Below are 22,203 nucleotides of genomic sequence, written 5' to 3' on the forward strand. Positions count from 1 at the left end.
TAGTAAATAAGAGAATTTATTTGGAAAGTAGGGTATAAAAGGCATGATTCTAACACTTATTTAGAATATTAACAAATTAGAAAAAGTTAGAAACTACACAAAAGGTAGACACCCTGAAGCTGGCTTAATGGCTGGCCACATGGGACAAACAAGTAGAATCTAAGATTCTATCATGCAAATAAGCATTAAAGGAAAAAGTGTGGGAATGTTTTTACAGAGCAGGCCCAACAAATATTTTAAATTTTTACATTAAGATACTGTACATAAATGGAAAAATAAATTAGGTAATTTACAAGAAATGTTTTATAGGTTACAATAGGCTATAACTTAGTTTTTATTATGCATAAAGTTTGTAGCACATCATACATTTTTACATAAGATTTAATATTAGAAGAATCTAAACATAACAAAGCTTGGACTAACAAAAATAATGCCACCAATATAGTAAGGCAGCTTACATTGAAGTGACATGTATAAGTAAAATAATCCCCATTTAAAAATACTCAAAAATGGGACAGAAAATACCTAGGATTGATTTCATCAGAACTGGGCAGAACTGAAAAGAATGCCTTTCGACTTCAGTTAAAATGACAGAAATGCGCTTAGCTCAAACAGTAGGCACGAGTGACCATGTATCTGAACCTCACTTACTGCAGGAGTGATTTACATGCACGATTAGGACCATGACACTCAGCTATGCAGAACCAAAACCTTTGTTTAGAGAACAAACCAGTAGCCAGGCGGTGGTGACACACACCTTTATTCCCAGTCTTGAAAAACCAAACCAAACAAACAAACACTCCCCAAAACCCAAACTAGTTTGTGAATAAAGATCAGATTCCCAAGCACAGTGCTGAAAGCCAGCAGCAAAATTCCAGCATTAACTCACACTGACTTTTAGAAGTAAGGACATTGCTGCCGGGCACAGGTCTGTCCCACTAAGAGCAGTAAAGAGATTTTAGGTCTTCTGTCTGCCTCATTAGGTCCACCCATCTCAACTTACTTGCATGTAACTCCTTTTTCATTTTGTAAATGTGGCTGGGAACTATGCGTTGGACATATACAAAACTTTCAGACGGGCTTTAACTCTCTGAATTTAAAGGTGTAGTTTCTTCTTGTACAAATGAAAAGTACTAATAATTCCTACATAATTTTTAGGATAACTGTAAAAAAATTCAAGGTACTTCATAGATGAATGTATGCACACACTTTCCAACAGCTATCATAGATGGTAACCGGGAAGAATAGTATTTTTCTGGTTTTGTAAGTACTTATTAGCACAAACTAATAAAAGCCAGAAAGAAGCACTGCCAGGAATGAAGCAGTTGTTCTCAGGCTCCTGACATGTCATTTCCACAGTAGCCACTGAATTCCCAGTTTACAAATAAAGACAGTGACATTCAAAGAAGCTGGGCCAATGACCAGCACACCATAAAACATTATCAAATCTCAATTCCACATGTATTGAATATATATACAAGACAGCACAGTGTAGCCAATAGGGAGCTGCTGTCCAAAACAGTTTAACCTTTTGTTAAGTAGAAATAAGACAGCAGAAAACCTGGGACAATATCTTTTCACGCAGATGTTTTAAATCAGCATCACAATCTTCAAAGAAGAAAATCACAATATGAGACTCACCAGAAAAGATAATTCTTGTTACAAACTGCAAACAAAAAGTAATTTTGTAAGATTATGGGATGCAGGCCAGATGTGGTGGCATATGCCTTTCTTACCAGCACCTGGGAGGCAGAGAAAGACAGACTCTCTTGTGAGTTTTAGACCAGCACAAAATGAGTTCCAGGACAGCCAGGACTGTTGCACAGAGAAACTGTCAAAACAAAACCAAACAACAAAAACCCCACAACCCAGAAAAACCAAACCAAAGATTGTCTGATGACACAAATGACAAGTCAGCCTGTCTGCGTCACTGCCAGAACATAACACTCAGTGAACAGGGGCCTGGCTGGGAAAAGAAAACATTGACATTTTGAAGCAATCATCTTAAAATCAGAGTATTTTCAAAAAGAATATATTTTGATTATTTTGTTTACATATAGCACAAAAGTTGAATGCACATGAATGAAAATGAAAGTAATGGAAATTCATTTTCATTAAGCTTCATCAATTTTTAACATAACTTAGAATTTCTGAATTATATTCGCAAATGCAACACATTAACAAAGATAAAGTGCTCAACAAAAGAAAGATACAAATAAACTAATATGAAAAAACTTTGTTTCTAACAAAGTGGTTTTATAGGGGACATTTGGAAACTATGGCCAGGCCAAGCTTTTCACCCAAGAATATAACCCCCAAACAGCATTACCTTTTAGGAACAGTTCCTCAAACACAGCGCATACGCATTCTCAGGAGCAACATCAATAAAGAGTTTTTTAAGAGTCCAAGTTTTGCAAATAATGAGAACCTCGAGAGACTGGCTTTCAATTATCATGCACATTACTGACCTCGGCAATGACTTTATCCAAAGGAGGGGCCCACTACTTCCCCACCTACTTAGAGTAACAGAGGGAAAGGCTGTGCTAACCTATGTGACCTGTGTATTAGAAGCCTGGGATTCGGCTAGTTAAAAGGCAACACTCTGGAGGAGTGGTGGTGCTTTAGATCTGTATGTGTATATTACCACCAAAACCATGGCTGACAATGCTCTTAGCATTTGAAGTTAATCAGAATTTTTATAAAGATTCTCTGTACATATAAAAGACAGCAATGAGTTAAAAAGTGTTTCTGGGTAATCTTTCACAACTGACTGCACAAAACTCAGAAACTTTAGAAACCAAGTCCCTGAAATTAATTTTGCTTCCATGAAGGAAATCCATTAGTTTAAAGATTGTTAACTACTAGGGTTATCACAGGCAGTTTTATCAGTATCAGATATTAGAAAAATCCCATACAAGAGATGACACGATGCCAACATATAGTATTTTTGGAATAGTAACAGCTTGTCTGGGCAAAATAAACTGGCTCAAATAAATGATCTTCTTTATATTTAAAAAAGCCCCCCATCTCATTCTTTTAAAAGCTCATATTAATAAAGTTCTCATGGACACACAATAGTCTTCTCTTTTAAGTAATTTTAGCACACCTTTAATCTCAGTAGCCAGGAGGCAGGTAGATTTCTTGAATTCAAGGTTTACCTGGTCTACATAGCCAGTTCCAGGCCAGCCAGGGCTAGACTAGCTGAGACTCTGTCTCAAAAATAAAAACAGAAGTTCTAGAAAAACACTAACACAGTGGGCACTATTTATATATTTGGTTATGAAATCTTAAATGTAGTCAGTTCAAATTGAGATGTGCCATTTAAAATGTACATCGACAAAGACTAAATAATTCAAAACAAAAAAAAACAAGAGGGCAAAATATATCTCCCAATATACTTTTTGCACTGATTTCACACTGAAATAACACATTAGATACATCGGTTAAAAAGAAAAAAAAATAAAACCCACATGTACTAAAATGACTGTAATCTATTTCTTCTTAGTTTTTAATGTTACTGAACAATATAAAATTATACATGGTTTACACTTTATTTCTATTAAACAGCACTGCTTAAGAACACAGACCTTAGTTGGGTGGTGGTGGCACACAAATCCCAGTACTTGGGAGTCAAAGGGAGGTGGATCTGAGTTTGAGGCCAGCCTGGTTTACACAGTGAGTTCCAGGACAGCTAGGACTGTTACACAAAAAACCCTGTCTTGAAAAACTAAAACACAAAAACAAACAAACAAAAAACACAAAAAAACTAAAAAAAACAAAACCCAAACAAACAAACAAACAACAAAAACCAAACCACAGACCTTCAATCAGGCTGACTGATATTAAAAGCAAACCTATTTATAACAACAAGTTTATAGGGAATTTCTCAAGAGCAATATAAAGCAGATTAGAATCTTGGCAGCCTTTATCAATCATGATTCTGTGTAATTAATTCATAATTACAGATTACACTTGGAAAAAGGTAAACCAGTGAGCTAGTTGGTTCATGTTACATGGATCTTAGTAGGTAATTTCAGTTCCAAATGATAAAATGTTAGTTCCACATTAATCAAAGTGTAGTGATCAAGTGAATATGAACACTATTCTTTTCTTAGTCCTAAACCTATAGTTGCTGATTTATAGAATTTCCACAGGTAACATCTACACTTTCTATCATTTAATTATTTTCTTATCTGCATGAACACTTGAGTCAAAACCATTTAAACAAAGGAAGCAGTCAGTGGCATTCCAGCTGGAACTGGCCACTTCTACACAAACACTGACAAAGACAACCTCGAGTGGGCTCATTTCCAAGTTCCAAGCAGTCTACTGGGCAAACACTTATCTTCATATGCTTCCCTCTGCAGATACTATTTGTATGTTCGTATCTTTAAATACCTCCACATAAAATCTGAATACTACATGGAGAACTGTCTTATCAAGCACCTCTTGACAATCTGGTAGAAAGCTCTCACTACTCAACACTGGGGTCTCAGAAACCATACTGAAGTATTTTTTGAAATGTAAACCATTTCTAACCTCTTTAAGGTTATTTCCAGAGATATTGGTAATTAATACAAGACCACTGCCTTTACAGACTCAACTTTATGGAACTACTAGCCTCCAAAATGTTACTGCAAATGTAAAATCTGAGAAATTTAACTTTATAAAAATCAGAAATTCAAAGTCAAGAATTCCAAGGCAGAAGGAAACATCAATTTTGGATCCTCAATGCTTTTATGGCCAAAAAATATGAATATTGATCCATTTGTAACTCAGTAATACTGTCTCCGAGTCCCAGTTTTACAACATCCTTTTAGACAACATCTGATTCTGTCCATCACTCTGGTTTGTAGGATTAAATAAGTTTTCACAGTTCAGACTTAATGGGAAGAAAGAAGTATGTATGTCTGGGCCTGAGATACACAAGGTAAGGAAAGAGAACAGAATGTCACTCACTCTAACTGTATTCCATTTGAATAGTCCAAGGACTTAATTAGACAGATTCCAAAGTAGGCAATTATGCCCTTAATTTTAAAACATCTTAACACATATACTGATTAATGCATGAAATAAAAAAAATGTAACACCACCAAATATGTGCAAAAATTTCAGAGATTCAAAAGAAAAATTCAGGCCGGGCGGTGGTGGCGCACGCCTTTAATCCCAGCACTTGGGAGGCAGAGGCAGACGGATCTTTGTGAGTTCGAGACCAGCCTGGTCTACAAGAGCTAGTTCCAGGACAGGCTCCAAAAACCACAGAGAAACCCTGTCTCGAAAAACAAAACAAAACAAAACAAAAGAAAAATTCAGGTTCGTGTTTAAACACAGTATTTCCACTCATCAACTGAGAGAAAACTGTACTTATGGGGAAAAAAGTCATAGACACATGCTTTTTTGAGGAGGATATGTTATAAAACTATTACCACAGTTAATACTTAATATTGCCTTAACATTTCTAAAGTCATAGAAAATGATCATCTTTGATTGCCAGTACAATAAATTATGATACAGAGGATGTTACTTCCTTTTCACTAGTAACCAAACATACATAAAACAGACTCCAAACAAATATTTAGTATTAATTATTTTGCATTAGCAAACATTTCTGAGATTTGAAGATTTGTGTTTGAGCATACAGTACTACAACGTTGGCTACATCAAATAAATAGAAAATCATTTTTTGAGAAAAGTTCAACAATCAAGAGGCTGTATTGCATTTAAGATGGAACGCTGGCTATATATACACACAAGGGGACAATCAATGAGGAATACTTCCCATTACAGAGGTCTTCCCAGGCAGCAAAGCTCTTGAGCTCACCATTCTGACATTTAAAATCAACACATACAGAGTAGCTCTTTCATCCTTTGGTTCCCAGTGACAAACAATGAACGCAGTTTCTGGACCAGTTCCTCCTGGATGTCATTTCTTAGTGAGTATCTGATGTTTTAGCTGAAATTTGGCAGTCCAAGAAGTGCACCAACGGCTCCAAAGTATCCCTGCATAAGGCAATGTAGCTTTTAAATAAATTAACTTGTTAAGAACACACATTTATATAGCATGAATACATCAAAGAATACATTCCACAAAACAAACTAGACCCAGGAAAAGAAGCATCAAGTCCAACAGAACCCAGCAAACCATCAAAACTAATACAGAAGGAAAGGAGAACAATCATCTATTAAAACAGCACTTAAGTTTCTGAAAATAGCAACTCCCTCTCCTTGCTAATTAACAACCTTAAATGTAAATGTAAATAGCCCCAACTAAAAAGACACAAACTAACGGCCTGAATTAAATAAAAAGAACTAGCCAGGTATGTTAAGACATATTTTTAATCCCAGCACCAGGAAGGGACAGATGTAGAGGCAAGTAGATTTCTGAGTTTGAGGCCAGTCTGGTCCACAGATCAAGTTCCAGGACAGCCAGGGCTAAACAGAGAAATCCTGTCATAAGAAAACAAACAAATCTGAGAGATATCAAATAAACAATTTAATGATGCACCTCCAAGGCTTGAAAAACAGCCAATATTAAACAGAGCAGACAGCAAGAAATCCTATCAGGGAAGAAATGAATGAAATTGGGATTTAAATAACAACAACAAAAAAAATCAACCAAAGAGCTGGTTCTTGGAAAAGTAAGACTGACAAACTTGAGTCAATCTGAAAAAGACATAAATTAAAAAAATTAGAGGTCAGAGGATGTCATTACTAAGACTCCAATAAAAAACTTTAAGCTGCATTCTATATACTTTTGAAATAAGTATCTTTAAACTATAGCTTTTAGATATTAATATTTACACAACTAATATAGCAACCCTGTATCCTCTCCCTCCCTTTAGTCAATAAACAAAAAAACTCCTTTGACACTCTTAGTGTGTGCCTTGTAGAAGGGTGAGAACATTCCACGCTAATTTGTACAGAAAGCTGCGACAATAGATAGGGAAACTCACTGTAGCAATACTTTGAATGTTATTAATCCAAAATAATGTAAGCATTAGATTTCATTATATGAGACTTATTAACTGCACAGCTTGGAATTTAACTGGATATTGTAACTAGGAAAAAAAAAGACTGGGAGGTGAGCTGTTTGGTTTTTTGTTTGTTTGAACACAGGGTCTTCACATGTAATCCTGGCTAGCCTGGAATTTATACAGAGTAGACTGGCTTCAAACCTAGGCTAAAACATCTTGCCTCTGTTTCCTGACTCCTATGTTAGTAGTAACACTATAGCGTTAGTTAGCAGAACTGAAAAACAAATCTTACAGATTTCAAGAATTTACAATAGTTACTTTTCAGGGTGGGATGTGTTATAATACCTTGAGGGAATTAAAAAGAATCTCTTTGTTATGACACAGCCCAGGCCTCAGAAAATAAATCAATCAGCAAATACAAGGAACTAAGCTTAATTCCCTAAACCAATAAAAAAGCCAGGTGTATCTTTATAAGTCCAGATGTTTTCATACCTCATGTTCTAGAAACAATGCTTTCAATTGACCTTTTGACCAGTAATCCAAAGCATATGCCAGAAGTTTCATAGAGAGAGTATTGACACGTAAAAAGTTTCCAACGAAGACAACTCTGTTTATTTTCTGGAAAAAAAGAAGAAAGGTAACTTTTAAGGCATTAAAATATTTATGTAAGAATGTTAGTGTCATTCATTACTACTTACATGGCATACAGTTCTACACTTCTGATTATTGATGAATTAGATAGTTAAAGAGTGAATTCTAATGTCAAATGTGAACTCTGGACTTTAGTGCTGATGTCATGTCCTACATGTTCTTGGATTAAACTAAATATACCAAGATCCAGAGTATGCGGAGTGAGGGAGGCTTCACAGATGTATGGGAGGTGTGACAACAGCCTATACTTTCCTATTTCAGTTTTACTGCAAACCTAACATTGATCTAAAAAGTACTATCTAGTTGTTGTAATCAGGCACCATGCAATGCAACCTGGCCTTCCAGAGTTGGACAGTAGGAATGAATGGGGAAGAGGAACCTGAAGGGTGAGTAACATAAAAGTTGCTAAAGAGGAGGAACATGTGGGGCAGAGGAACAAGAGGCATAAATGAACTAAAACGTAATTTGGGAGCTGGAGAGATGTCTCAGTGATTAGGAAAGAGGACCATAGTTCTATTCCCAGCACCACCTTGGCTGTTCACTCTAGCCCCAGGAAATCCAATGCCCTCTTCTGTCCTCTACAGGCACTGCACGTAAATGGTGCAGATACACGTGCAGGAAAAATACCCATACACATAAAATTTTTTAAAAAAAGTTTAGGCTGGAGAACTGGCTCAGCGGTTAAAGAGTACTTGCTACTGATGGCAAACCTCAGGGACCCTCCTGTCTCCCCATCCATACCTGCTGGGGTTATAGGCCCAAAGTCACACCTGACTTCTTACGCGGGTGCTAGGGATTCAAATTCAGGTCCTCTGCACAGTTGTCAGAGCCATATCCCCAACCCTCCATATTTTTCTTAAGGCAAGCAACACAGCTCCCTCAGACAGCATGTGAAGAACAAGTCTCAATGCCTTCATAGCCCTGTACAATGCTGCTTGATCCATATGCAACAAGGCAGCACTGTAAAGAAGCCGAGGGCAGTAAGAAACTTTCCAGTATCTCAGTAACTGAATACTCCACTAAATATAAACAAGAATCTGCTTTTTTCAATAGCTATCTCAAAATGTTTTATACTCATCTTTAACTCCCATTTAGATTTAGACTGTGTATTCATTTGAGAGTAAGTACTTATTGTCCTATATCTGGTCCCAAGTTGGCTTGTTTTTGTCTTGCAGGGCTGGGGACTGAACAATAAGGAACTTATGCTATTTGACATAGTTCTTCCTTTTTTTTTTTTTTTTTTTTTTGCTTTTTTCGAGACAGGGTTTCTCTGTGGTTTTTTGGAGCCTGTCCTGGAACTAGCTCTTGTAGACCAGGCTGGTCTCGAACTCACAGAGATCCACCTGCCTCTGCCTCCCCAGTGCTGGGATTAAAGGCGTGCGCCACCACCGCCCAGCCTTCCTTTCTTTTTATTGGTTATTTTGAAGCGGAAGCTGACTGTGTAGCCTTGGCTGGCCAGGAACTTTCCTTGTTGATCAAATTGCCTTTGAACTCAAAGAGATCTACCTGGTTCTGCCTCCTGAGTAAACAAACCTTAGGTAAACTAGATAAATAAGACATTTTATCCGAGAGTGTAAAGAAATGGATCTCAACCTGAGAGGCCTTCCTGGAAAATAAGGTGTTCTGTTAGAAGCACAGGAATCAATTTATTTTTATTTGAAAATAAAACAAAAAACCAAGGTCTCTCTAACCCCAAATGGCCTGGAACCAGCTATGTGAATAAGCCCCAAACTCAAGAGTTCTGCCTCCTGAGTGCTGAGATTAGAGGCATACACCACTATGCCCAGATTTTTTTTTTTTTTGTAAAATTAGAAGATCTTTGACACCTCCTTACCTCATTAACAGCACACATTCTCGCCACAGAGCCAATGTTATTGGTGATAGTAACTAAAGTAGCTCTCGCCAGATCCTCTTTACTAACAGTTTCTCGCTTCTCCTTATAAATCATATTTCCAAAACTGTCAAAAAAAAAAAAACCAAAGGAACAGACAAGTCAAATCTATTGATAACAATCAATAATTCACATATTAGCTTACGTATCTATGAGAAGTCTATACAGTTAGGGTCAAAAGAGCATGAGCACATATGGAAAAGCTCAAAACAAAAATTCATGAGGAATAAGCAACATTTTAAAAAGAACTAAAAGCTAAAAAAAAGGCAGACTTTCTTGTTACTATGAAGCAAAGACTTTCATTACATCTATATATTAAGACCAATATACACAAGAAAATTAAAATCATTTTAGGAAGCCAGAAAAAAGTGCACTGACTTGCTTTTAAAGTAAAAATATTGTTAAAGATGATTTTAGCTCTAATGTCATATCCTTTTCATTCAACAACAAGTATTTATGACATACCAAGCATTATGCTAGACATAAAAGGTACCTCAAGCAGTATATTGCTTAGGTCAGCACTGTTCAATAAAAATATGTGCCACATAGTACATTATCTATTAGCCATATTTGAAAGGGTAAAAATAAAGGTAAAATTAACTAGAAGTGTTCATCTTACTAAAAAGCCAATGTATCTAAATGCTGTCATCTGACTATATGGCATGCATTAACTACATTCCAAGGGCTTGTTGTGCACATCTTGTTGAAGCTATCCTATGGACAAGAAAGATCATATAGCAGAGCCATGTAAGTGTAACAAGATAGACCAAATTACAGGGAGCAATAAAAAGAATAAAGATTGCGTTTTGAGGTAAAAAAAAAAAAAGCTGAGGTTTTCCACCTTAAAAAGAGAGAAGTAGAAGAAATATTACAGACAGAAGCAACCAAGGTTAACGACCAAGATAAATGTCACACAAAAATAATGAAACATGTATGAAATCACAAGCGACATCACATGTGAAGAGTGAAGAGACGTGCTAAGGAGGCAAAGTCCACTACTACTTCTAGAGGACACTGGATACCCTGACAGCAACAGTCAATCACAACATAACGCAAATCACATATAAACACAGAGAGGAATTCATGAAGCTCTATCCCTCGAGGATCTAAAGGCAGTTAAAAGCTGATGGGGGCAGGAGAATGACACATTTTCTTCAGTTACAGAGCCACTGCTATGTTGCCAATGTACCGATGAGCAACACTAACTAAACTCATTAGGTCATGAAAGGAGACCCAAAACGTAGAAGGGGACTGACTAGCATCAGCACCGCCCGGCTCTGACTAGCTACTTAGAAGAGGATCAATACAAGTAGGAATGGGACAGGAGAGAGTATCAGGGGTGAACATGATAAAAATAAATTATATTAGCCAGTGGTGATGGCACATGCCTTTAAAAGTGAGCTCCAGGATAGCCAGGAATACAGAGAAATTCTGTCTCAAAAAACCAAAACAACATTTATATTTACAAATGAAAACACCACAATGAAACCCATTATGTGTAAAATAGTACACACTAACAAAATTTTAAATTGTTTGGAAAAATTTTATATTAATATAAATATATAACTTTTTAAATGTCTGAAAAGCACAGAAATGCCTTAATCAGGTAAGTTTTCTAACAGAAAGATGTAACATCATAAAGTATAATTTTTCAACCATTATTTATTCTCTCCCTGTGTGTGGGCATACAGACTAGAAGACAACTTGCAGGAAGTTAGTCCCCTACTTTTACTATGTAGGTTCTGGGGCTCAATCTAAGGTAGACAGGAACGGCAGAAGCACCCTTACCCACTGAACCATCTTATTGGCCCAAGGATGTCATTGCCCTAAGTTAACAAAGAAGCTTTGTTAAAGATGTTTCAGAATTAAAAAGAACTTTTCCCTTCCCGTTTTTGGTTTTTTGATAGTGTCTCATGGTGCGGCCCTGACTGGCCTGGAAGTTCTTTTGTAGAACTTGGTTGGCCTTGAATTCAAGAGTTTCACCTGCCTCCTAAATGATGGTATTAACAACAGGTGCCACCATGGTCAGATGAGAAGTTTCTTTTTGTTCTGCAGCTCAGGGAATCAAACCCTGATTTGGGCATACTAGGCAAATGCTCCTCCACTGAGAAATATCATCAGCACAAGAAAGTTTTTTTTACAGGGTGCACACAGGGTAAACTTCATAATGAATTTATTTGTTCGGTTGGTTTTTTTGAGACAGGGTTTCTCTGTAGCTTTGGAGCCTGTCCTGGAACTAGCTCTTGTAGATTAGGTTGGCTTTGAATTCACAGAGATCTGCCTGCCTCTGCTTCCTGAGTGCTGTGATTAAAGGCGTGTGCAACCATTACCCAGCGATTTGTTTTCCAGACAGGGTTTCTCTGTGTAGTGCTGAATGTCCTGGAACTTGGTCTGACCACAAACTCAGAGATCCACCTGTCTCCGAAGTGCTGGGATTGATGCATGCAACACTACTGCCCGGCTTGAGTCTTTTATTTTTAAACTATTTCAATGTTGAAAACTTGGGCTCTATACAAAGAAATCACCCTTAAACCCCATGACATACTATTTTACAAAAACTAAATAGACAACGTGAATAACTTACCTAGATGCCACAGCCCAACCTGGCAGACCAAATCTTTCATAATCTCCTCCATAAATATCTCGGACCAGTCTATCAGCTTGGGTGCTGTCACCTTTGGATGCCATTTCAAGAGCCTCCTCAAAACTTTCACAGCCAGTCAATAAACTGCATAAACCAAGAAAGGTGCCCCCTCCAAGGCTAAATAAAGCAAAATAAGATTATCTTGTTAAATTGCATTTACATGTTATTTTTTTTCCAACGTAAAAAGATAACATTCATTTATTGAATAAAAACAGATGGAAAACATGGTAATTACTAAATGTAAACATAATAAAAAAGAAAAACTACTTAGGAAGACCAGACCTGCCAACTCAAAGGCTAAGTCTGCTGGAAAGAAAAACCCCACCTGGAATCTAATGGCTTTGTAATTGCTAAAAATATACTACTGTGTGTGCATTAAAAGAAATACTAATAATAGTCTGGTGAGATAATGCATGCTACAATTGTCAGCACTAAAGAAGCTGAGACAAGAGCTGGAGTTTTGGGTCAGTCTGTCCAACACAGAAAGACTCAAAAAGGATGTCTATGTCCTAAAAATATCAAACAAAGAGGGAAATCTGTGCTTTAAATTCTCAAGAAATGACTCTGTGAAGGTTTACTTAGTTGCCCAACTGGGCTGAAATTAATTCAGCTAGTCTAACATGAACCAGACAAATACTTAGAGAGAAAGTATATATCCAGATGATAATCACATTAATGATAAATTTATTCGGTACTATTCTCATATCATTTTGGATATGCCCATGAAATGTAATTGTGCAGTTCTAGTCTTTAAATGCAAAATCTTTGCTTGCTAGACTCACCTAAATTTCTTATTTTTTTTCAGTTAACAAAAACAAGAAATGTTTTGTACAATTACTGGTTAATGACAGCACAAAAGTAGGCTTTTAAAGGACTACCACTATTAGAGTACTAATGCACTTAAGTATTTCAACGGCAATACTGCTTTAAAATTAACTCCCCCTTTATAAACCCATCTAAAATATCTCAAAATTTTTGCTCACATAGTTAAACAGGCATTGCCACCTATCCTCAAAAGTTAATGAAATACATAAGAGAAAGTCTTGTAAAATCCTTCACATTCATATTTCAGATTATTAAAAAGTTATGGTATACCTAAAAACAATATATTCTATAAGGAGTTCACATTAAATTCATCCTAAAAATTAACTACAGGGCTCGAGAGGAGGCTCCAAGGTTAACTGCTCTTGCAGAGGCCCTCGACTCAGTTCTCACCATCCCTTTTGGGCTGCTCACAACTACCTGTACCTCAGTTTCGGGGGTCTGACAACTTTGGCCTCTATAGACAAATGCACAAATGTCTTGCACATTAAATTCACATACATATAAATAAAATAAGCACAAAATAATTAGCTACCCCACTATCTAATATTGTAGTTTAAATGCAAATCTATATAGTACAAGGCAAGTTTTATGCTTAAATATAAAAATTGAAATTTTTTTTTAAAAAGGAAAAATGCTACAGAAATTAAGCAAAAATATAAAGATAATGTAATTCTGAAGTCAACAGAATGCTGACTACCACTGCTAGTTCTGTTAAACCCAGGAAAAAACATGGCGGCAGATGCCTTTAATCCCAGCACTCAGAAGGCAAATGCAGATAGATTCAAGGCCAGCCTGGTCTATGGAGTCTATGGAGTCTATGGAGTCTATGGAGTGAGTTCCAGGACATGCTCCAAAACTACAGAGAAACCCTGTCTTGAAATAAACAAAGCAACACAAAAGAAAAAAAAACAAAAAAACCCAAAAATAAATCTTACAAAAAGAGATCTGCAGCACTTTAATTTATTCATCTTTTTAAAGACATTACTTTATGTGTTTCAGTGTTTTGCTTGCACACATGTTCTGTACCATGTGTATGGCTAGTGCCAGCCAAGGTTACAACCTCTGGGACCGGACTTAAAAAAGGCTGTGCGCTGCCATGTGGGTGTTGAAACTGAACCTGGGTCTTTTGCAATAGCAAGGTCTCCTAACAACTGAGCTATCTCTCCAGCTCCCTATATATTTTGCTGCTGCACAAAAATGTATTTACTTATTTTTCTGGTAAAACGAAGGAACTAGCGATATACTGATACAGCTGGGGGCCCAATTCAGTGTAGCATACTTACCTAGCAACAGTACAAGGGCCTACGTTTTATCTCTAGCATCAAAAATACATAGACAGACGGACAGATAAATAAAACAAAATACACCCCAGAACTTTTATGCATAAAACATGATCAAGAATGTAATCAGACCAAAAAGATTTCTACCTTGTTCCAGTCACTCTTTTATAGTTGTCTTTGGAATGAACTGCTAAAATACTGACTCCTGAGCCAATATTCACTACCAGCAGTGGATAAGGATCATCCAGGTTAAAAGGCATCTTTTGGCATCGCTCAGGTTCTGAGGCATTAGCAAAATAATAGCATTCTGCTTGTCCATTGAAACTGACAGAATCTATATACAGTAAGCCCTTTACAAGGCAGTCAAGTTCATCCAGTTTGTGCAGGTGGAGGTTTCCAATCTGGAAGAAAAAAAAAAAATCAAGAATTTTTAAAATATCAAACAAATATCCTTGGTTTAACTATACTGAATAGTTTTCATAGATTTTATAAAACTTCAGTATTTTTTAAGGTACTGCAGCTTTTCCTTATTTAGGGTCAAAAATCTATCAAGGATTTTATTTAATCCACTAGTTCTCAGTGAAGGCAGCATCACCTGGGTATTTTAGATTTCAGTGGATGAAGTGGAGGCATGAGTAAAAGAGACACACTGACTACTCTTCTAGATGACCGGAGTTCAACTCCAGCACCCACATGGCAACTCCAGGGACTCTGATACTTTTTTCTGGTCACCTTTGTCACTAGACATGCACATGGTATATAGACTTACATGCAGGCAAAACACCCATGTACATAAAATAAAAACAAACCACCACAAAATTAAAAAAAGAAAAAAATTTAGTGGACAGGGTTATGGAATGGTAGATATTTGTTATACACAGGACAGTTATGCAAACTTCAAAAATCACCTCACCTCTGAGTTACTTGACTATTCTGACACACATTAATTTTATTTATCAATGCACACAAACATAAGGTATTGCTCATAGTTTTAATGTATATATTAATTTGCTAGGCCAACATTCCAAAATACTGAATTACAGGTGAATTACAGGTGATAAATCTCCAAATACGGAAACACAATATCCCCTCAATAGTTCTCTTGCCATATATACTATAACCTAAAGGACAAGAGGTACATACTAATATAACTTATTATAGGAGATGGCTAATAGAGATAGCTAATATGAATACAAAAACGCTGGGCAGAGTTTGAGGCCAGTCTGATCTACACGGAGAAATCCTGTCTCCAAAAAACAACAAAACCAGCCCCTGACCCCAAAAACAACAACAAAAAGAAAACAAATGTAAAACAGCAAAATTAAGACTGCCAGATGCACTGGGCTTTTCTCATGTACCACATTCCATCAACATACTGAAATTTGGGGAATGTAGACAGCCCATAAAGTTGTTAAAATGTTCCAATTAAAAAATCTAGTCATGCACATATGCTTCAGGGAAAATGAAATTAAGGAACACCATAGATCAGTTCTCAACCTGTGGGGCCCATCCTTTGTGGGAGGGGTCAAAGAATGCTTTTAAGGATTGAACCAGATATGTTGCATATCAGAATTTATATCATGAATTATAACAGTAGCAAAATTACCGTTATGAAGTAACAATTGAAATGATTTTATGGTTGGGGTTTACCACAGGATGAGACACTGTATTAAAGGGTATCAGCATTGAGAAGGTTGAGAAACACTGTTTAGAAGCCCAGAATTATATTTAAAATTGAATATTCTCATTAATTTTTGGTTTTCAAGTAATAGACACCTACTGTGCGAAAATCTTTCTCAAACTTGTAAGCACCGCCTCCTGTAGCACTCAGCACCGTTTGTAAGGTTGAGAAGTTTTTATCTCTCCCCATTTGGATAAAAGTAGGCAGGTCCTGGGTTGGAAATCTGATAAAGTGCAAGTTCCCTCTTCGTCCAAAAAGTGTTAAGTCCTTCAGTTCAAGGTGTACGTCCCGAATGCCAGTAGATCCATATGCTACGTTAGAAGTCAAATATTTCCGAATGCTTTTTAAGCTCTCAACTTCCTCCTGTTCTTCCTCTGCTGTGATATCGATAGGCTCAAAATATGAGAGCTTTACTAGAGTTCCCCCAATGTCCATGCCAAACCATGGGAAAGCTGTGAATTAAAAGAAAAACACACACACACACACACATATATATATAATGATTGTGGGGAAGCTAGAATGATTAATTAGCCACAAACTTCATTTACTCTTTAAGTAGTAACCTTAATGGCTAAGACTTACCTACCACATATAACTCATTTTTCCTTCAGTTCTACTTGTATACTTTTGTTCCCCTTGGATTCATTCTTTCTTTTTCTTTTTTTTTTTTTTTGAGACAGGGTTTCTCTGTAGCTTTGGAGCCTGTATTGGAACTAGCTCTGTACACCAGGCTGGCCTCAAACTCACAGAGATTCATCTATCACTGCCTCCCAAGTCCTGGGATTAAAAGTGTTCACCACCATCACTGCCCAGCTATTTGTATACTTTCTAAAAACTTACATGATATTGAGACATTGCCCAAGACTTTTAAATTCTTTATCTGGTATGCACTCCATTCACCCATTAAATGCTACTTATCATGTGACTCCGGTGACAAGAAGAATTTAAACCCATCTGTTATCACTAGGATTTCAAAATTATTGTTCTGTTTTTAAAAGTTATTTTTTTATGTGTATGAGTGTTTTGCCTTTGTGCTTGTATGTGGTTGGTACCCAAGAAAGTCAGAAGAGGGCATCTGGTACAGATAGATAGATGGTTGTGAGCTGTCATATGGGTGCTGGAAATTGAAACTGGGTCCTGCACAGTCCCTCTATAAAGATTTTAATGTACTAAAGTAAAACTAGAGGCTAAGGAGAGGGCTCAGTGGCCAAAAGATCTTGCTGTTAAAGCAGAAGGATGTCAGAACTCCCAAAACAGATGTAAAAGACAGGACACAGCACATCGACTGAGCACCTGTAAGCCCATTGGCAAAGGAAGATAGGAAAAGTACACACCTTTAATCCCAGCACTTGGGAGGCAGAGGCAGGCGGATCTCTGCGAGTTCAAGTTCAGTCTACAAGAGTTCCAGGACAGGCTCTAAGGCTACAGAGAAACCCTGTCTTGAGAAAAAAAAAAGAAAAAGAAAGAAACCAAAGAAAATAAAAGTACATGTCTCAAAGTAAGGTAGAAAGGCAAAAGAACTAGCATTACATGACCATGTATGCTTGCCTACGTTCATACAACACAAATGTACACATACATACACACACACACACAAAAACTGAAGTGGGTAAGGCTACATAGAGAACCTTGTCTCCAAAAAATAAATAAATAAATACCAACACCACAAAAGACTGGCCTACAATCACATCAGGTAACCAATGGAAAAACTATCTTCTTAAATTGAAACTTTGGAGGAATAGAGTAATGGCTCAGTGATTAAGCACTTGTTACTTTTCCAGAGTTCTGCAGCTCACAATCACCTGTAACACCAGTTCCATGAGACTCAACACTGTCTACACACACACACACACACACACACACACACACACACACACACACACACACAAATAAAATGAAATTTTTCTTCGCTCATTCAACATGTTAATTTTCTTTGTTACATATGATTAACTATACTGGACTGCCTATATAAGGACAAGCACATATGTGCTAAGAGTAATATTCAGGTTTAGGACTTCAACTAACTGGGCTATGTGGCTCTGGGGGTAAAATGCGATGCTTCTTTCAATGTAGAGAATGTTAAAAAACAAAAATTAGCCTACCCAAAGGCAAAGTCCTAATATATATAGTTAGGCAACTATGAGAAAGAATTAAGCTGAGAAAATAGTCAAGCACAAAAAACCTGCATGGTAAGGAAAGAAACTTACTCTTGAATCTATAGACTATTTCAGGCGCCATTTATTTTTGCCACAAGAAAGTATACAGTTTGGCTGAACATCAGAAAGCTTTATAAAGTAGCAATATACAGAACGTAGAGTTTAAGAGGCACTTACTAGCAGGGCAGTGGTGGCCCATGCCTTTAATCCTAGCAGTTGAGAGGCAGAGGCAGAACTCTGTAAGGCCAGCCTGAGCTACATGACAGCCAGAGCTACACAAAGAAACCCTATCTCGAGAAACAATAAAAACAAAACAGAGGAGCTGGAGAGATGGCTTAATGGTTAAGAGCATTGCCTGCTCTTCCAAAGGTCCTGAGTTCAATTCCCAGCAACCATATGGTGGCTCACAACCATCTGTAATGAGGTCTGGTGCCCTCTCCTGACCTGCAGGCAGACACACAGAATATTGCATACATAATAAGTAAATAAGTAAATAAATATTAAAAAAAAAACAAAACAGAATAAGCACTTAAAAAACTAAGGTGCCGGGCAAGTAGAAAATCAAAACTATCTAGGTATTATTTGAAAATTACAGATTTCTGGGCTCTCACTCCAAGGTGTTGGGCTGAGATGGTTCAGCAATTAGGAGTGTTTGCTACTCTTCCAGATGACTCGAGTTCAGTTCTCAGCACCCACTCCAGGTGGCTCAGAAGTGCCGGTAACTCCAGCTCCAGGGAATGTGACACCTGCTTCTGGCCTGCAGGCACCATTTATGTATATGGTACATGTAGGCTCCCAAGCGCAGTTCAGTTGGCAGTGCTGCATAAAGCATTGGCTAGTTGCATACCTGCAATTCCAATACTCTGTAGGTAGAAGCAAAAGGGTCAGAGGTTTGTCATCCTAGGTAAAAAGAATGTGGTATCACTAAGAGCTGCTTTAAGTTCAGAAAATCTAGCATTTCTTCTTTGAGAAATTTATGGTCTAAAGAGCCCTGCTTAAAGGGGGAAGTCATGTATAAAGTTACAGGTCATTTTCCTGTCCCATCTCCACTAATGCTTCCAAAGCAATATAGTGACAGTAGACATTTATTATCAAGTGCTTGAACAAATTCTTCTGTACTTCATGGTTTTAAAAATTGTCTTTTGGCCTTTTTGGAGGTTGGATTATTTTAATGGTAGTTACAACTATTTTTTTTTCTTGTACTTCAGAGTTCAAATAAACAGAACTGTAATGTACAGAGGAGGGACCAACCATATATCAATTATTCTGCTACAAAGAGATTTTTGGTTACTTTCAAACTGCTGCCCACCCCCACCTCGCCTTCCCCACATGACTTTTAAATTTATTTATTTATTTAGGTTTTTTTGAGATAGGGTTTCTCTGTGTAGTCCTGACTGTCCTGGAACTGGTTCTGCAGACCAGGCTGGCCTCAAACTCAGAGATCTGCCTGCCTCTGCCTCCTGTGTGCTGAGATTAATAAAGGCATGAGCCACCACTGCCTGGCAACCACTAAAAAAGCAGAGAAAATGAGTTTGCTGAAAGATGTCACGTGTTCCCAGATGCACTAGTTTTTTGGAGCAGGGTCTCCTGCTATACAAGAACCGAGAAGACAAATGTGCTTTTCCATGCTAGCCTAGGGCTCATTAGTTTAATCGGGAAAATGTAAACCTAAACCTTCACTGTTTCTCTGGCTTTCTTTTTGCTTTTTCTGTTCTTGCTTTTTTGAGACAGGGTTTCATCATGTAACTCCAGCTGGCCTGGAACTTGTTTTGTAAACCAGGTTGGCTGGCCTCAGAACTCTTGAGAATCACAGGTCCCTTGAACTAACGCAAACCTTTTTTTTTTAAAAAAATTGTTAATGTATTTCATAGGCAGATAATCTAAAATTAAAACAACAATAATAAACTTGTGTTTCCCAAGTATTTATTTAGACTACGCCCTGTAGGTGGGATGGAAACGACACTGCACTTTGAGCGACTCCGTGGAGAGTGCTGAAAAGTTACTGAGGCGAAGTTCAGTCTCCCTCATCTTTAAACAATAAAAATTCACATTTCAGTAACTGTTTCTTCTAGACTGCTTTTGAAGCTGCTTCCGTGAGGTTTACAGGACCCCTCAATGGGAGCAGGCAGGGAAGGTGTTCAGAGCCCGCTTTCTAACTTGATGGGGGGGGCAGTCGGAGGATAGCCTGGAACACTAGAAACCATAAAACCTCGGGCTAAGTAAGACAGAGCACGGATCCCCACACCCTAGCTTGCAGAAACCGAAGGAGCAACAGTCCCAAGGACCGAACCAATGAATAAACCAACTGCAGAAATTAAAGACTTTTAAAAGGCAGCTTGTGAAACTTGAGGTGCTCTTTGACAGCACGGTTAGAGCCTTCGCAGTCTATGCATGCACGATTACAGAAAAAGCTCAAGGTATGTACCACGACATCAATGTGCTTCGAACTGGGTAGTTGAAATATAGGGTTTTTTTAAAAAGTCTTCTTATCTGCTTTCGAAAACACAAACCAATTGCTATTCTAACTTGCCAAGGCAATTTACCTATTGGCAGACCACACACACAGGCGTTGAAAAGGTCCAATGGCAACAGAAGACAACTCCCAGGGACCTACCTGGACTTCAAGGACACGCGCAGAAATCAGGGGAAAAAAATGAAAAGGTACCAACCCCTAGCTGGGAGCCCCGACCACCTTTCCGCCCTGACACCAAGACTGGACCGATGTGCAATCCCGTTTGGTAAAACCTGAGTCAAAAATCTCCCGTGCACCTCCCAGATCCTCTCCAGGAGCAAGTGGGAGCAGAGGGCTGGGGGGCGGCAGAAGCTCCAGGCGGGCGTGCACGGGGGTAGGGAAGCGCGCCGCCAGCAACCTGGGGCTGTTGCGATCCTTCCCTTCCCTCCCTGGCGGGCGCCCGCGAACACCCCCCAGATCAAAGCAGGCCGCTCCGCCCGAGGCTCCCAGGGCCGCCTTCCCCACCCGCGGGTCCCGGCTCCCATCTTACAGGGTTTTTTGGCATCCTTGATCTTCATGGCGTCGGCCTAAGGCGCGAGGAGTAGCCTCGGGTGCAGAGCGCAGCGAAGACCAGGGAACACTCCGGAGCAGGTCAGGCCGCGCGGCGAGGCCCGGCCGGCCGGTTCCTCCCCTCAGGCCGGGCGGGGCGGGCCTAGGGCGGGGCGGCGGCGCCTGAGGCGACGGGCGGCCCACGGGGCGGCCCCGCAACCCCGCAAGGGGCGGCCGGGACCGAGCGAGCTGGGGAAGGCCGCGGGCCTCTCCGCTCCGTGGCCCCCCGCAGCCGCTCCAAACAAAAGGCCCCGGTCCCCCGAGCCGCCGCCGCCGCCACCGCCACCACCGCCACCGCCGCCGCCGCCGTACTAAGAAATAGCCCGCCCAGGCCCAGCGCCCACGTGACTCAAGCCCCCTCGCCTCACTCTCCGCAAGGCTGCTAGGAGTTGTAGTTCTCTGCAGCGTGAGGCTCTACTCTCCTGCGGCAGATGCGCAGACAGACTACAAAGCCCAGGATGCCTCGGGACCCCCTTTTCTAGACCCCCCCCCCTCCGCTTCCGGAGATCGCCTCAGAGTGGTCCCAGCGGGAAAGAGGCGGGGCTTTAGTCACGCCAGCAAGAAATCTGCCAATGGTGGTAGCCGTGGGCGGTCCGGGCAGTTCCCGGGCTCTGGTCTCTGAAGAGAGGGGCTGTGAACTCTGTAGGCGCTGTCATGGCTGTCATTCAGTCTCCGATCTTTCTCCCTGAGGGTTATTGTGCCAAAAGTCAAAGGTCCAAACCACTGAGTGCGTTTGATGACTTAAAGTCACTTACGAGGAAACCCACTAAAGGAACACTTTGAATATTGGGGTTGGTATGATGTCGTTATGATGGTGACATTTTACTACACGAGTATTATTTACTGTAGTCTTGCAGCCTTCTGAGTGAGCCACATGCAATTTTTATATATTGTGAAGTTACAGCAGGAACGGGGCAGCCGAAACACTTAAAAGTTGCAGGGCGGTGATGGCGCTCGCCCTTAATCCCAACTCTCAGGGAGGCAGAGGCAGGTAGAGCTCTGTAAATTCCAGGTTAACCTGGTCTACAAAGCAAATTCCA

At 39.1% G+C, this 22,203-nt stretch overlaps 1 protein-coding gene across 1 annotated transcript; it reads right to left on the reverse strand.

The window, feature by feature from the left end:
• On the reverse strand, positions 1 to 21,266 carry Pank3 (pantothenate kinase 3). The gene is made up of 7 exons (XM_075941336.1): positions 21,105 to 21,266; positions 16,046 to 16,398; positions 14,413 to 14,666; positions 12,101 to 12,277; positions 9,460 to 9,583; positions 7,467 to 7,592; positions 1 to 6,000 (listed from the first exon to the last, which is right to left on the reverse strand). The coding sequence occupies exons 1-7, from the start codon at positions 21,130 to 21,132 to the stop codon at positions 5,950 to 5,952; spliced, it is 1,113 nt and encodes a 370-aa protein (XP_075797451.1). The 5' UTR covers positions 21,133 to 21,266; the 3' UTR covers positions 1 to 5,949.
• Positions 21,267 to 22,203: the final 937 nt, after the last annotated feature.

The sequence above is a fragment of the Microtus pennsylvanicus genome, chromosome 11, assembly GCF_037038515.1.
Source record: "Microtus pennsylvanicus isolate mMicPen1 chromosome 11, mMicPen1.hap1, whole genome shotgun sequence".
In the NCBI taxonomy this organism is placed as follows: Eukaryota; Metazoa; Chordata; class Mammalia; order Rodentia; family Cricetidae; genus Microtus; species Microtus pennsylvanicus.

Bases quoted from the DNA above. Each gene is read 5' to 3' on its own strand.
- Pank3 (XM_075941336.1), bottom strand. From the start codon at position 21,132: ATGAAGATCAAGGATGCCAAAAAACCCT. The intron at 16,399-21,104 runs GTAAGATGGGAG...TTTAATTCACAG, and splicing joins CAAGGATGCCAAAAAACCCT to CTTTCCCATGGTTTGGCATG. The intron at 7,593-9,459 runs GTAAGGAGGTGT...CTTTTTTTCCAG, and splicing joins GAATGTGTGCTGTTAATGAG to AAAATAAACAGAGTTGTCTT.